Source organism: Natrix helvetica (genome assembly GCF_964273705.1).
Source record: "Natrix helvetica genome assembly, chromosome: Z".
Classification (NCBI taxonomy): Eukaryota; Metazoa; Chordata; class Lepidosauria; order Squamata; family Natricidae; genus Natrix; species Natrix helvetica.
The window spans coordinates 100,349,655-100,365,411 of NC_138554.1; the positions used below are offsets into that span (position 1 = coordinate 100,349,655).

The following is a 15,757-nucleotide window of genomic DNA, read 5'->3' on the forward strand; positions in this document are numbered from 1 at the left end:
AGGCCGCGGGAAGCCCCTTTGCAGGGTAGAGCAGAGGAGTTTGGGGAATATCTGCAGGACAAAATCGCTCAGATCCGGAGTGGATGGGCCCCCTTCAGTGGCCCAGGGGAGACGTCGGAAGCAAGTCTTGAGGCACTACGCTGGGAGGAGTTTGACTCTGTTGCCCCCGAGGATTTGGACAGGTTACGTGGGCGACTGCGAGCCACTACATGTTTATTGGACCCGTGTCCCTCCTGGCTTGTACTGGCATCCTGGGAGGTTACACGAGGCTGGCTCCTGGGTCTTGTGAACGCTTCATTGGAGGAGGGGTCCTTGCCGGTCGCCTTGAAAGAGGCGGTGGTGAGGCCCCTACTCAAGAGGCCTTCCCTGGACCCGGTGGAGCTAGCTAATTATCGTCCCGTCTCCAACCTTCCCTTTTTAGCAAAGGTTGTAGAGAGTGTGGTGGCACAACAGTTCCCACGTCGCCTGGAGGAAACCGATTATCTAGACCCGCGCCAGTCCGGCTTCCGGCCCGGTCACAGCACGGTGACGGCCTTGGTTGCGTTGGTGGATGATCTCTGGAGGGCCAGAGATAGGGGTTGCTCCTCTATCCTGGTCCTATTAGACCTATCAGCGGCCTTCGATACCATCGACCATGGTATCCTATTGCGCCGGCTGGAGGGGATGGGAGTAGGGGGCACCGTTTTGCGGTGGTTCTGCTCCTACCTCTCCGACCGGACGCAATGTGTGTTGGCAGGGGAGCAGAGGTCGACCCTGAGGCCACTCATTTGTGGGGTGCCGCAGGGGTCGGTCCTCTCGTCCCTCCTGTTCAACACATACATGAAGCCGCTGGGTGAGATCATCCGTGGTTTTGGGGTTGGATACCATCTGTACGCTGATGACACACAGCTGTACATTTCCACCCCAAACCACCCCAACGAGGCCGTCGAAATGATGTCCCGGTGCTTGGAAGCCGTTTGGGTCTGGATGGGGGACAACAGACTCAGACTCAACCCCTCCAAGAGTGAGTGATACTCCCATATAACACCACTCCTGCGCGAGCTGCACTGGCTGCCTGTGGTTTTTCGGGTGCGTTTCAAGGTGTTGGTTACTATCTTCAAAGCGCTCCATGGCACGGGACCTAGTTACCTGCGGGATCGCATCTCACCTCATACATCCCTGCGACCAATCCGCTCTCACAGGGAGGGACTCCTCCGGGTGCCGTCCACTAAGCAGTGTCAACGGGCGGCGCCCAGGAGTAGAGCCTTCTCTGTGATGGGCCCAACCCTCTGGAATGACCTCCCCCCCGATATTAGAACTACTACCGACCTCCGCTCCTTCCGACAGAAGCTTAAGACCCACCTGTTCCAATTAGCTGGCTTAACTGATTTATAGTCCCATTTTAACCTCCTGGCAAACATCTTACTGGGTAGTTTTTAAGGGTAATTTTAATGTTTATTTGTATTTTAATTTAAATATTGTACAGTCCATATCCTACCTCCTCCGTTTACCTATTTGTATATTTAAGTATATCTATATTTTGTATTCATACTGTTTTAATATGACTGTACACCGCCCCAAGTCCTGTTTAGGAAAGGGTGCGGTTTATAAATTAAAGTTTGATTGATTGATTGATTTGAAAATGTGCCTAAATAGGATGGCATAGGGCCGAGGTGAGCCCACCTTCAATTTTCACTACCAGTTTGGGCGAAGCAGTCCAAACCAACTGAATACCACCTCTGCATATAATACAGTCTTTTAATTAACAAAATAAATAAAATTATTAGTTAACAAAATACTTAATACTCCAGTTTAAATATCTGGCTCACTCTGTGTCTATATTGGTTCATACTAAGTTCTGATGGCCTTCTTTTTCTGATTAGAAAAATCTGGCTTTTCACACAGATCTTTGATGAGGAAAAATAAGACTCCTCACTTTATTCAAAATTATTTCCCCCTGATAGCTTATTGTAATTTCTTTGTTTCTTGTAAGCTGCCCAAAGTCACTAAGTGTTAGGTAGCACAAAAATTAATGTATTAAATATAGTTTGTTGCATCATCAGCCAGACATTTAGGTTGAATTTGGCATTTTTGTCTACCTATCAAGTCCTTCCCAAGGACCTGGGATAGGCAATATAGACTCAGAGTTAGCCAGATATTTAAACTGGATTTGGAATTTTGTCTTCCAGTTGAATCTTTCCCAACAATCTGGAATAAGCAGGTGTCTTTTACTAATGTTAAAAGTCACAGGATGTAACCTGTTCTATATTGTCTTTTACTTGATTGGTGGTGATAATATATTTGTTCTTAAGGCTTGGGATTGCGAAGCCAAAATTAGCCCCTCTTTCTGATTATTCAATTTTTCTGCTGTTAGTCATGGCCAGGTATTGTTATCTATATTGTGTGCTGGTTTTTTTTTAACGTATTTGCCTTATATTTGCCTTGCCTTGTCTCTTTTCTTTTCCTCATTTGGTCTTTTTTATAGGCCACTTTGGTCTATTTGGAATTCAGTAAGTTTCATGGTGTAGTGATTTCAGTATTTCTTCTTTGTTGTCCTTAGGTATTCTTCCAATGCCATTATTTTCTTCTTCAACAGTGTGGTGTACTTGTAACATTCTATGCCTGCCTACATTCTTTGGTAAGTAGAGTATGCCAACATTGTTGTATGGATGAATTCATTGTCATTAGTTTCCTGATCTTCCTATCCAGGGCTTTCAGTTCTGCTTGAGTCCAGTATTTTAGCTATCTGTATCATAATTGGAATTTCTCAGATGTTAATTGCTTTGGTGGTATTTCCTCTCTGTGTTTGGATTTCACTCTCATGATGTAGCCTTGACTTCAGTGTGCTTTGGTGTGTTTTTAATATCTTATTATTACAATATGGTTAGCTTATCAAAAGTACAAAAAAGTCCTTAGCACTACTTTTCTCTATGCAATCATCCAGCTGCTTTCTGAATGTTTTCAGCCCAGATATAGTAGCTTAACTTCAGACCTTTTTGTGGTACAGTTTTTTGTGTTACAAAGATGTTGTCAGGCTGGGAAGCCATTTTTTTATAATGGCCTCAAGCCTGCAACATATTCTACTGTGGGAAACTGGGAGGGGGGAATTGTATGGAGCATGGGAACTTTGTAGTCAAAATAACATTCCTTCTCAGAGAGTCAAGGTCATCTTACCCCAGGACCTGGAAGGGGATCACTGGGAGGAGTCTTCTTTTGGGACAGTGACTGATTGGACAATGTGATGGACATGGTGCTAGTGCAGTTGAACTTTCAACTGGGTGAGGAAAACCTGGAACCTTTAAGATTTGGGTTTTCCCAGATGTGCCAACATGGCTCTTCTAATACATTGGAACTTTGAGGAATCTCTAGCCTCAGATTTTTATTTTATTGAGGATGCTATTTGGAAACCTGACAGATGTTCTTGATTGCTTATAATGAAATTTGGGGGTAGTAGATTGCAGCTGCAATACATATATCTTATGATTAATTGTTCATTAAAAATGGTTAATGAATACTTGAAAAAAGATAAAGCTGCCTATATATTTTTCTATTCTTCATGTCTCTGCCAAACTTCCTGATTTTTCATAATTTTTGTAATTTTTCCATATTTCTTGCTTCACACCAAATGCTTTTCAGGAAGTTGTAAAGTTCTCAGTCAATAGGTTTGATTCTGCTATTTTTTGTTTATGCATCCGTATTAGGTGAGATGTTTCAATGCACTTAGGATAGAGACTCTGTCTAACATTAGACAGACAAGTTCAGGATTCAGAAAACAGCTTGCCCTGCCTCTCAAGGCCAGAATTGGGTGTATAGCCGGGAAATGCTCTTGGATATATGATTTATCAGTAAGGCACAGGGTGGCTTTTCAAGAGTGTTTTCCCCAGTTTTAGATGGTAGAAAAATGATACCAAGCTGGTCCAGCACCTGCCATAATGGAACTAATCCCAAAACCCATTATTGCTGACACCAACTTCTCCCCATTTAATAGTAGCTGTACATTATAAGCAGAAAGTTTGGGTACAGGCAGTCATACCTATAACTATATTTTCTGAATGTCTTTGCTCCATTAGAAATAATGGCCTTTTCCCATTATACAAAACCACATAGAGATAAATGTACATGCTATTTAAAAGGCACAACCAAAAGTTTAGTGAGGAAGGAAACAGCCTTCAACACATGCCCTCCAGCACCCAATACTCAGAAAAGCAGGAAATAGCACTAGATAAACAATGAGGAAGGAAATCTAATCAAGGCATCATCAAGGAGGAAGCCATAAACCACCAAGATTTGCAGGGCAAACTCATATATATAAGCAGCCACCAAAACTCACGTTTCCCTTGCACTTATGATGTTACCTGTTGGGCAGGTAAGCTTCCAACCACAGAAAGCACCAAAAACCCAACAGAAAGGCAAAACAGTGTCTTAAGAAAATTGGCCTAGAATTACAGGTGGGGAAATGCTCATAATACTACCATTGGGATGTATACAGATAGTCTTCAACTTAGCAATGAAGGGGAAGGGGGCACCAAAGATACTTACAATGGTTGTTAGGTTGACTCAGCCTTCCATCCTTCCGAGGTGGGTAAAATGAGAATCCAGATTGTTGGGGGCAATATGCTGTAAACCACTTAGAGAGAGCTGTAAAAGCACTATGAAGCAGTATATAAGTCTAAGTGCTACTGCTACAATGCAGATTCAAAACTCTGATGGCCCTCTGCCCACCCACCATTATTTAATTGCATTTTGTGTGCTTGGCAACTGTCCCGTAGCACTCCATGGTCACATGATCACAATTTACAAGAGTTTTTGCTGAAAACCAGCATTTACTTCTGGTTTTTGGCTAAAATTACTATTGCAGACAATGGGTTCACTTAACAATCAATTTGCTTTACAGCCATGTGTTCATTTAATGATTGCCACAAAAATGTCATAAAATTGGGTCAGTCATGTGGGTGCTTTGACATGGTCATCATGACATAAGATGGAAATTCCATGCTCTTTAAAGTTATAAGTTGAGGAGTATTTGCATACCCATACTTTGTATGTTTGCATACACACTATTCTTCTACTCTCAGATATATTTTATCAGTTTAAAATATGTTAAGATCCATTTTAAATAACTGCAAATTCAGATGCCTTCAGTAATGTAATGGACATTATTTAGAGATCTACTCTACTTATTAATTAGATTTAAACGATTTGAAGAGAAACCAGAGTAATATACTCTTTTGCTGATTAAGGGATTCCAGAACTACTTTTGCACCTTTAATTACCTACTTGAGACCTAAACATTTCATATCTTTGATCTTGGCCCAGGGACAATGAAGTCAGCACCAAGATCAGCATCCTCTATCCTTTAATACCAGGAATTGGTGATCTGCAACATACTTATGAATCTTAATCTCCATTTTGCAAAGCAAAAGGGAAAAAAAATCCCACCTCAAAGCACCTCTGGATTATGTTGCCCAAATTTGGTAGCAAAACCACTTACTGTCAAACAGCTGGTTATACTGATTTTCATTTTTTACTTCTTTCCTCCCAAATGCATAATACAGTAAGCACATAAGCCACCACAGAGTGTAATGTACCCATTTTGTATTTTAAACCACCCATTAACTTCATAACAGAAAAAAGGAAAAGACAACGAATATTACACTCCTGCCAATGACAAAATTGCATCAGCAGAAGCAAGATAAAGTATTTCTGTGAACATTTTCTTGCTCTAATTTATGTTTGCCATTTTATTAGGAAGCAGCTCCTATCCTTTACCATTTCAGTCTTCATGAGTTTATTATGACCCCTTTCCCTTTTAGCATCAAACCTATAATGGGCCATACAGTTTATGGATTGTAATTGCAGTATTCTTAGACCATGTATAATTGACAAACTGGATTTTATTATAGATTTTAGTTGTTATTTATTATTTTATACTAGAATTTTTAATTGTATATTTACTGAGTGTTTTTATTTGTTCTGGTCTCTGGTCTAAGTTGGTAATAAATTGAAAGTGTTTATTATAACCATTGTTTTCCACTAACATTATATTTGATTTGTATGCTGCATTCATTTTAAGAATTGCGTGTACTGCATGCAATACAGATATGATAAGCAAACATGATATCTGGCATATGAGGTCCTCTCAGTTAAGAATGCTATCTTGCAGGATCTAGGAAACATGCCTTATTTATTGTTCACTCAAGCCCTCAGGGGTAATAGAAATGCAGAATTCCATATGGTTCCAACCCTGTGGTGTTTTATTCAAACCTTAAAGATCAGTTTCACCAACAAGCCCTGGAGCAGCAGGATTGTGATCCATTCCCTTCCAGATGTTTTACAGTATATGGTTTTATAGTTAGTCATGTTGTTTTCCCCTACATGTCTTTGCTAAATTTATTGTGTTTATTTATTCATTTGTCATTTGTCTTCATCTTATCTATTTTCTAGAATGGCAAATGAAACTGGGGTGTTATAATTGTTTGATTAAATTAAAAATAACTCTATAAAGCTTAATGCACATACTCCATATATTAAACCACTGAGTGAGGAGTCTAATAAAACCCTCACCCTAAAATATAACTTTAAATATTAAGAAAATAACTAAAAATGTAGACTTTTTGTGCTTTTCATTAAAATTTCTTAATGAAAGTAAGAGAATTTTGAGAAAGGGCCCCAAGCTAAAGAAGTCCCTGGTAGTGCATGCCTTCAGGCAGAGACAGAACAGAGCCCTTTGCTTGGAATGCTTTGGTTTATAATCCGGCACTAAAATGCGAGTTGGATTTATTCGTCTAAATAAAAGAACTCCTCCAGCTCTCTACTTTGACACAGGTAGCCCACAACTTAAAAACCATTCATTTATCAGCTATTCAAAGTTATAGCCCATTCAATTAACTTTGATTGTTTCCCAGAATCATGTATGGAGATGGGCAACTATAGAAACCTAATAAAATGAGTATTTCAGATTTCTAATATGTGCTGGCATATATTTATGATGGTTGCAGCATCTTGGATCAAGTGAGCGCCATTTGCAACCTTCCCAGCCAACTTCCAAAGGGCATGTCAATGGGAGAACCAGCTTCCCTTATTGCCCTCATGATTCACTTAACAGCTACAGTATTCACCTAACCATGGCAAGGAAGGTCATAAAATCAAGCATCACTTACTTAACAACCACTTTGTTTAGCATCAGAAATTATGATCCCAGTGGCTGAAAGTTGAGGACTATCTTTAATGGCAGTTTGCAAAGATCCCACAGCCAATCAGATATTTTCTATATCTGTAAACTCAATAAAATAAAGATGTGTGAGTATGGTAACCCTGGTGGGAAACTTTTATTTATATACATAAGATATTACAATTAAGGTCAAATATTTAATGGCATTCACGACAAACAATGTAGGTCACATCTGGCAAAACCCAGCTGGAAGTTTTACTGCATAAGATTCAGTGACATCAAGCAATTATAATTTCTAAATCAATATGTTATTCTGGCTTAAAGGGTTTCAATAGCTATGCCATTTATAGTTCATATACATATGCTGCAAGGGACTTTTAAACAGCAAACGCTCAAAGAATGTTCAGCTTCCCTTCATCAGTTGTTATTCATATGTTCTTCTACTTCTCTGTCTTTAAAAAGTGCTCTTTCTCCCAGTTTGAATGGTTTCTTGATGTAATTTCAATTCATTTTAACAACTGCAGAGTCACATTTAAACCTTTGGGTTAAAAAAATGAAAGGTAATTTGTGAAAAAGTTTTATTTTTTTCTTAAAGAAATAATAAAAGTTAAAAGCTACAAAATAGGTTAGAAATCATGTTTTTGAAAACCACAGTTACCCTAATGCCTTCAAAGGGGAAGAGAAAGTTGGCTTTTAAAAAAGGGAAAAAAGGGGGAGAAATTAAAGTGGATTTTAACCGTGTTATTCATCCATGCCTATGTCAAGCATTTTTAAAATTCTAATTAGAAATGATTCTATAACTAAAGAATTAAATGCTTTTTAAAGTTTTGACAAATGAGCTAACAGTGTCCCAATAAAAGCATTCCAAAAGCTAAATTGGGGTTTGCTTTTATAATAGCTCACAGTTTTCTACTTCAATTATTTCACAGTAATTGACAGTAAATATATATCTTCAGAAAATACAAATTATTCTTGGAGCTATAGGAATCTATACATTAATATCAAGAATATGCAGATGTGCATGTGCATGCCTATAAGGAAAAAAGCATTTAGTATTTTTAATTTAAAATTCAAATTTAACCAAATACCCCCAAAAATCTATAATACATTCATATTTTAGCATTGCAATGCAACCTGCCTTAAATGCAAATTGACTCATGAGTTCATGTTATTTTTAAAATCTAATAACGAAGACAGAGAAATGAAATGATATGAGTTATACTTTATTACTTTGAAGAACATCCTTAAGCTTTGCTCTTCAGTTATTCAGTTCAATTGTTCAGAGAATTGAACTCATTTTTAATAAACAAGGAATCCTAAAGGATAGGAGTTTAATGTGTATGTAAAGCAGACAAATATATACCATTCAAAGGATCAGTACAAATATAATAACAATTGGAAATCAATTATGTTTTCAATATTTCCATCAGCACGGAGCTCTTAATAAATAATGGTTCTTGATTTATGAGGTATTAAATAAGTCCTGTCACATTTTAACTCTAGGTGAATAAACTCCTGGTGCATTGTCAACAAAGTCCATGTGGAATAGTTCCACTTTAGAAAACTTTTATTTTCATTTTCTAAACATCCCAACCATGTGTCTAAAAGAATTTGTCTGAAATATATTTGGCACATTGATGACACGTTCTTTACAGAAGTTGCTGAGTGTGATTTCTAAAAATCATTATTCCTTCTTATTTTGCGAACTGGCTTAACCAAGTTCAGTTCCACTTTGTACCGACTGCCTCAAAAATTAATGATGATGTGGAATAAGATAATCCAATATCTAAATGTCTGCAACTTTTGATATAATCACAACGGTAATTATATTGCTTCAGTTAGTGCAGTTTTCGCTAAAGAAAAGGCTTAATGTGACTCAATGCATGTTACTGAATGCAAAAAAGGAGTCATTTAGTCTCAAATTGATGCCTTGTCTGTATTCTACATTGCCTCTGAAAAATTCTCTGAACTTATCAATAGTAATACAGGTAGACTTCGACTTACGATAATTCATTCAGCAACTTTTCCACCATCTTTCAAAATTAAATTGCTGTACTTATATATATTTTTTCTCTTTCAATGTTTTTACTAATTAATTAATTAATTAATTAATTGTTTGAAATTACGATGACATCAAATGAAGGGAGTTACAATCTCTACCTGAAGTTATGACTGATGCAGGGGCAGAAAATTGTAGCTGCTCCAAAATGGTATCTACTTCCAGAATGGTGGCATATGGCCTCCTTTCTTTATAGAGAGGCCAAAGTGCAGATTGGTCATGAATGTGATTTGAGACACCTAGGAAGCAGAGTGGCTGCTCTACCAAAAAGATAGCTCTCCATCATGGTGGTTGGAGAGGAAGGTATGGGACTTAGTGAAATGGGAAGCAGGCCCAAGACTTGTGGATACCTATCGGGGCAGGAACAAGCCACGTGGGAGCTAAGGAAGTGCTGCAGAACAGGCCTGGGCATGTGGTAGGCCTGCCAGGATCTCTCTTACCCCTGAGGCAGCCATGCTCTGTTTAATTATCACAAGGGGAAGAGCAGGGATTAGAAAATTGTAATTGAAAACTAATCGAAAACTGATTTGTTAATTGGTAGGAAAAAACAGTGCATAAATAATTGAAGGATATGAAAGGAAAAGCTGACAAAAACCCACATGGTTAAAATCAGGAGGGTTAAAGAGAGAGACTGGAGGCTTTATATTAGTGACTCAAGAATAAATTTTGCTGACTAATTGCATGAAAGTAAAAATTCATCACGTAACAAAGAACAGTAAATGTCGCCTTTGTAGTGAAAAGTATGAGACAATTGACCATTTGATCAGTGGCTACAACAAATATTCACAAGCTGACTATAAGCAGTGTCATGAACGAGTTGTCAAAATTATTCAATGGAAACTGCCAGAGGTTTGGAGTTAAATGAGGGAAGAGGCTAGGCTGCATTAACAGAGTGATAGAAATCAAGATCACATGAATTATTAGTACCACTTTATGATGCCCTGATAAGAACACACTGGGAATATTACATCCAGTTTGGTTGCCATGATATAAAAAAGATTTAAGATTCTAGAAAGAGTGCTGAGAAGAGCAAGAAAAATGATTAAGGGACTTGGGACTAAAACATATGAAAAATGATTGCAGGAATTGGATCTAGTTTAATGAGAAGTACTGGGGGAGGGCATGATAACAATCTTCCAATATCTGTCACAAAGAGGCCAACTTGTTCTTCAAAAATTCTGAAGGCAGAACAATAGATGAAAACTAATCAAGGAGAGAGTCAACCTAGAAATAAGGAGAAATTGCCTGACAGAACAATTCATTAGTGGATCAGCTTGCCTCCAAAAGTTGCTCTTTGTCACTGGGTTTTTTTTTTAAACAAACAAACACAGGCAAACATAAAACATAAAACCATCTTCCAGTTACATACAGTGTGTCGATTGGTTACAAAACTTTTGTGCTTCCTCACCATAGTCTTCACTTACAATTTATATAGAATCTCATATTATCAATCTGATATATGTATACAATTATTATCATTGTTAAACATTTATTTGATGATAACTATTATTACTTCCTTTTATGTGAGATATTCTAAACTTGGAATAAATTTATATTATGGCATTTCATTACATCATCTTAAAATCATCCAGTAGTAGTACACCTTTATATTATATTCTGTATAAAATTGTTTTTCTTTTGTTACAAAACTTTTGTGCGACGTCTCCATAGTCCTCACTTACAATTTATATAAAATCTCATATTATCATTCTAGTATATATGTATACATTATTATCATTGTTAATCATTTATTTGACTATAACTTTTATTATTTCATTTTATGTGTAAAATTCTAAATTTAAATTAATTTAAATTAATTTTTATTATAGCATTTCATTACATCATCCATCCAATAGTAATACAATCTTTTATGTCTTGCCATTTGTAGTATTTGTGTTCTAATTGCTTTCTTGGTAGATCTTATATGGACTTCTCTTGGCAACTTGTTTTTCACTGCATAGCTTGTAAAGACTCAAAACCCCTTCTCTGTTCCTTCCATCATCTTCCCTTTGGTTATCACCAATGCTTCTGCCAGAATTTCTATCATTACTTCTGCCAAATTTTCTCCCTTTTCTTCTTCTATATTCTGGAATCTGAAGTAAAATTTTGATATGTCGATCTCCCATTCCAATATTCCACTCTTGTCTTTTTCAACAACACTCAATCTGCTGTCAATATCTCCAATTTTCTTCTCTGTTCATCTTTTTCTTCAATTTTTTTTGAAATCTGTCCTCATATTTCATCATCGTTTGGTGGATATTTTCAATTTTTCATCTGTTTTTCCTGTTTTTGTTCAATATTCTCTGTTCTCTTTTCAATGATCTTTGTTCTTACTTGTATTTTTTGAATTTTTTGCATAATCATCTGCGATGTCACTTCCTTTTCTTTTTCCTGCTGCCACATCATCTGTATTGATCTTTTCCTCCAGATAGTAAACACTGCCACTATATAGAATCCAAGGCTTTTTTGTTAAGTATCAAACAAAGTTAACAGTTTTCTTTCTAAGTTCACTGCAATCTTCTTTATTTCAACTCCAAGCTTTCTTTTCACTCCAGTCCAACTACTGATAATACCCCAGAGGAGCCCCTGTATAAACAATCCATGCTGGACTTCCGGCGGATGCCACCAGGGCAATGGATGCTCCCTTTAGAGCGTCCGATCTACAGCTGATTGTTTCACCGGGAATCGCGGACATCGGCGATTCCCAGGGGCGAAAATCCTCTGCCTCGGGCAAAGAGGCGGAGGAGAGCTTTTTCGGGCTGGGTTGAGCCCGTTTGGACCCTCCAGGAAGGAATTCCTGGAGGTAGAAGCGGTGCTCCCCAGGTGGCCCGAGAGGAAGCTCCAACAGCTGGATCCCCCTGCTTTGCAGGGCAAGCTCTGGAAGGCACGTCTCCGTTTACATTGTTGATTGGTGCTGAATTGTAACGGTCAGACTGAGACTGAAGCGGTGGCTGCAAGTATTTTTGGGTTTTTTTTTCCTGCTTTCTCTTATTATTCTACAGCTTTATAACAAAGACTTTCACTTTGGGGGGGGGAAAAAAACGGAGAACTTTTTCCTTTTAAAATGGCTACTTTTCTTTCTCTGCTTGTTCTCCTTAATTGACTCTTACTGAAACCTTATACAACAGTGCCATCTGGTGGTTGGAATTGAAAAAGAGGGGGAAAAAAAGAAAAGAGGATTTTCCTTTTGTTTGTTTTTTTTTTGTTTTTTTTTTGACTTGCTTGGCGCCTTGGCAAGTTATGGCTGCACAGAGAGGTACCAAGCCCAAGGGCACCTCCTTTACAACAATCTCAGCTGTCCTTGTTGGCACAACTTCAATCTCAATCCCAAAATCCACCACCTGCAGCAATTACCAATAAAGAAATATTGGATACTTTGAACATTATTAAGTTTGGTGATATGGAGAAAAATATGTTGGATTTGAAACAACAAATGAGAAGTCAACAGGACCAAATGGATCAAATGAACCAAACTATGGAAGAGATGAGGGATCAGGCAGCTCGGGCTAATCAAGATATTAGAAATGATGTTGTTTCTGCCCTTTCTGGACTGGCTGTAAATTTGGAATTCCTGGATGATGCGGTTAAAGAGACTCAGAAGGATGTTGGAAAATTGGAATACCGGGCAGACAAGTTGGAAGAGAGGGCGGATAGAATTGAGTGTGAGCAGTTGTTATTCCAGTACAAGCAGTTAGAGGCTGTTTTGCGGGTAAGGGGTTTGCCAGAGGATAAAGACAGCGGGAAAGGAGAAGATTTGAGGGTGATTTGCGCGGAGGCTTTTGCCCCCCTTCTACAAGTGGATCCAAAAGAGATTCTCCAACAGATTGAGAAAGCCTACAGAGTTAACTCCTGGTATGCAAGACAGCGAAACTTGCCAAGAGATGTGGTGGTTCATCTGGAAAGGAGATACCTGCGTAATGAGATTGTACAGGCTGCATATCATCAGAGATGTACTGTGCGAGATCAGGAGGTGAAAGTTTTGAAAGAAATACCATTGAAAATGCTTAGGCTGAGCAAAGAGTTTAAATTTTTGACGGATGAGCTGAAGAAACGTAACCTGCAATTTAGATGGGAGGTGCCAATTGGCGTTACTTTGATTTACTCTGGGAAAAGATATCGATTGGATTCTACTCAGAAGGCCAGAGATTTTTATTCCAAGGTTCTGAATGCTGGCGAGCCAGGATTGGAATCGGAAAAGACCCAGCCTGTTCAGCAGGAGCCAATAGAGATAGCAGCCTCGGCACTTGCGTCAGTTGATAAGCAGCTTGTGGAGAGACTGGAAGAAGCAGTAGGCTTGGGATTGGAATTTAAAGAACAGAGAATTACTAGAGCAACAGCAAAGAAAATGGAGAAGACTATACAGCAAACTTCGAGTATCTCTGTTGATGTACCTACACAATCTGAAGCCGTGGGAGGAGCAAGGCCTAAGAGATTTCCTACTGATATGAAGGCTATGCTTCAGAAGTTTCAAACTAAGCTTGACGATGGTCAGGCTGCTGACCTGGAATGTTAATGGACTCAATTCCTCACAAAAAAGAAGAAAGGTTTTCTATTATTTGAAACAGCATAAAAATGATGTAATTTGCCTTCAGGAGACGCATATTAAAATTTGCTCCCCAATTTTTTCTATTGGGCATAGTACCTGACTGCACTGTTGCTGAAACTAAATTAATATTGTATATGATTACAGCAGCTAGACTGCTGGTAGCACAATATTGGAAGAAAGCAGAATTATGCTCTATAGAAGAATGGATACTTAAGGTAGCAAATCTTGCCGAAATGGATAAAATTTCTGTATATCTAAAAGATCACTCTTACGATAAGTATATTATAGATTGGTATCCCTGGATTGATTTTGTAAAACTAAGGTACGGTTCAAAGGAAGTGTCTATGGGATTTGGTTGAGAAATGTTTCATAAATATGTAGTAATGGTTTTGGAAAGGAGGTTATGATGGTTTTTTTTCCTTTTTTGTCTTTTTTGTATTATCCTGTTCTTATTCTGATATATGCATATTATTATTGGGATATTTGTTTTTCAGATTTGCTGGTAACTGTGCTTCTGTCTCTATCTGGGAAGTCAGGGGTTGGGTTAGGGAGGGTTAGGGTGGGGAAACGGGGGTGGGTGGGTGGGGGGAGGGGGAGGGGAGGGAGAAAATGTTTTTTAAAAAAATTTGTTTTGTGTAAAACTTTTCAATAAAAAAAACAAAACAAAAAAAAACAATCCATGCTCATCCTGCTACCATTTTCAACAAACAAGCTCAGACTCCTTGAAATGTAACACCAGCTCTTACTTTGCACAAGATTATCAAATGCTCAAAGAAAGAAAAGAAAAACAATGTTTCCAAGCCTCTAAGTGGAGTGTTACTTCTTTTCCTCTACTTTTACTTCCTTCTTTATATTACAAACTTAAAGAAAAAAATTTAAAAGAAAACACAATAGAGCGTTGAAAAAAGAAAAAGAAAGTAAGTCTTAAACAATAAGTATTAAAAAAAGAAAAATAAGAGAAAAAAACTAGTCCAGTTTAAAAAATAAGAAGCGTTTGTAAAAATTCCAGCAATAAAAGGATTAAAGAAAAATAACACACTAAGTTTGACTCAGGTTTAATCTCGCCGCTTGACCTCTTCTGTCTTCAATTTTAACTTTACTTTTGATCTTTTAGGGTGTTTTCTCATCTAATAATAACAATTATCTCACCAATTTGACACACTTTCCCTCCAGCTTTCCTTCTATTCTAGAGCTGTCCCAACTTTCAGCAGCTTTAATGGCTGCTTCTCAGTCGCCAGAAAAAGGGCTTCTCCTGGATCTACCAGGGACTTTGCGATGTCCTTAGGATCAGCAGGATGTGCCCTTCTCTATCACCATCTCTATGGGACAGTTTAGGTCCAAAAGAACCATCCAGCAGCAGAACTATCGATGGCGATCTTGGAGCTTCAAGATCGCACGGCCTATCATCATGACATCAGCCCCACCTCTCACGGGATTTTAAAGAAGAGATTGGACAATGATTTGTCTGAAATAGTATAAACTCTCCTGTTTGAGCAGGTGGTTGGACTAGAAGACCTCCAAGGTCTCTTCCAACTCTGTTTTCTGTTATCTGTTCTGTTAAGAACCACTGAGAAAGTTGAGAAAGTTTTGAAAATGAGTGAGTTAAGATTTTATGGGACCTTAAATCCAGAGAGACGGGCACCATAACATGCCTGATATAATAGTAATTGAAAAGAAGCAAGTCTGTTCACAGATATTGCTATATTGAGGGATGCTAATATTCAAGAAAAGCAATCCAAAAAACCCTCTGACACACCAGGATTTAGAGATTGAAGTTGAACACTGAGACAACGGTGTTATACCAATTGTGATTGGAGCCCTTGGAGTAATACTCCCTCAATATCTGAAAATACTGAATTTATTGGTCCTGAATAGTTAGGCTTATGAAATAGATAATTAATACACACTATTTTCAGGGCTGAAGTTGTGAATCTTGTGTAGAAAAATGTATGTTAATAGGCCATTTAGGTATATTAATTTAATCATGGCTAAATTAATGTTC

The 15,757-nt window shown here is 38.0% G+C and overlaps 1 protein-coding gene across 1 annotated transcript in view; it reads left to right on the forward strand.

Annotated features, from left to right (window-relative positions):
• LOC309402000 (uncharacterized protein) overlaps positions 1-15,757 on the forward strand; it is a 45,099-nt gene that overhangs the window by 4,000 nt on the left and 25,342 nt on the right. Inside the window, exon 3 of the mRNA XM_081971438.1 lies at positions 2,540-2,617. Within this exon, the coding sequence (XP_081827564.1) occupies positions 2,540-2,617 (78 nt within the window). The remainder of the gene's footprint in view (positions 1-2,539; positions 2,618-15,757) is intronic.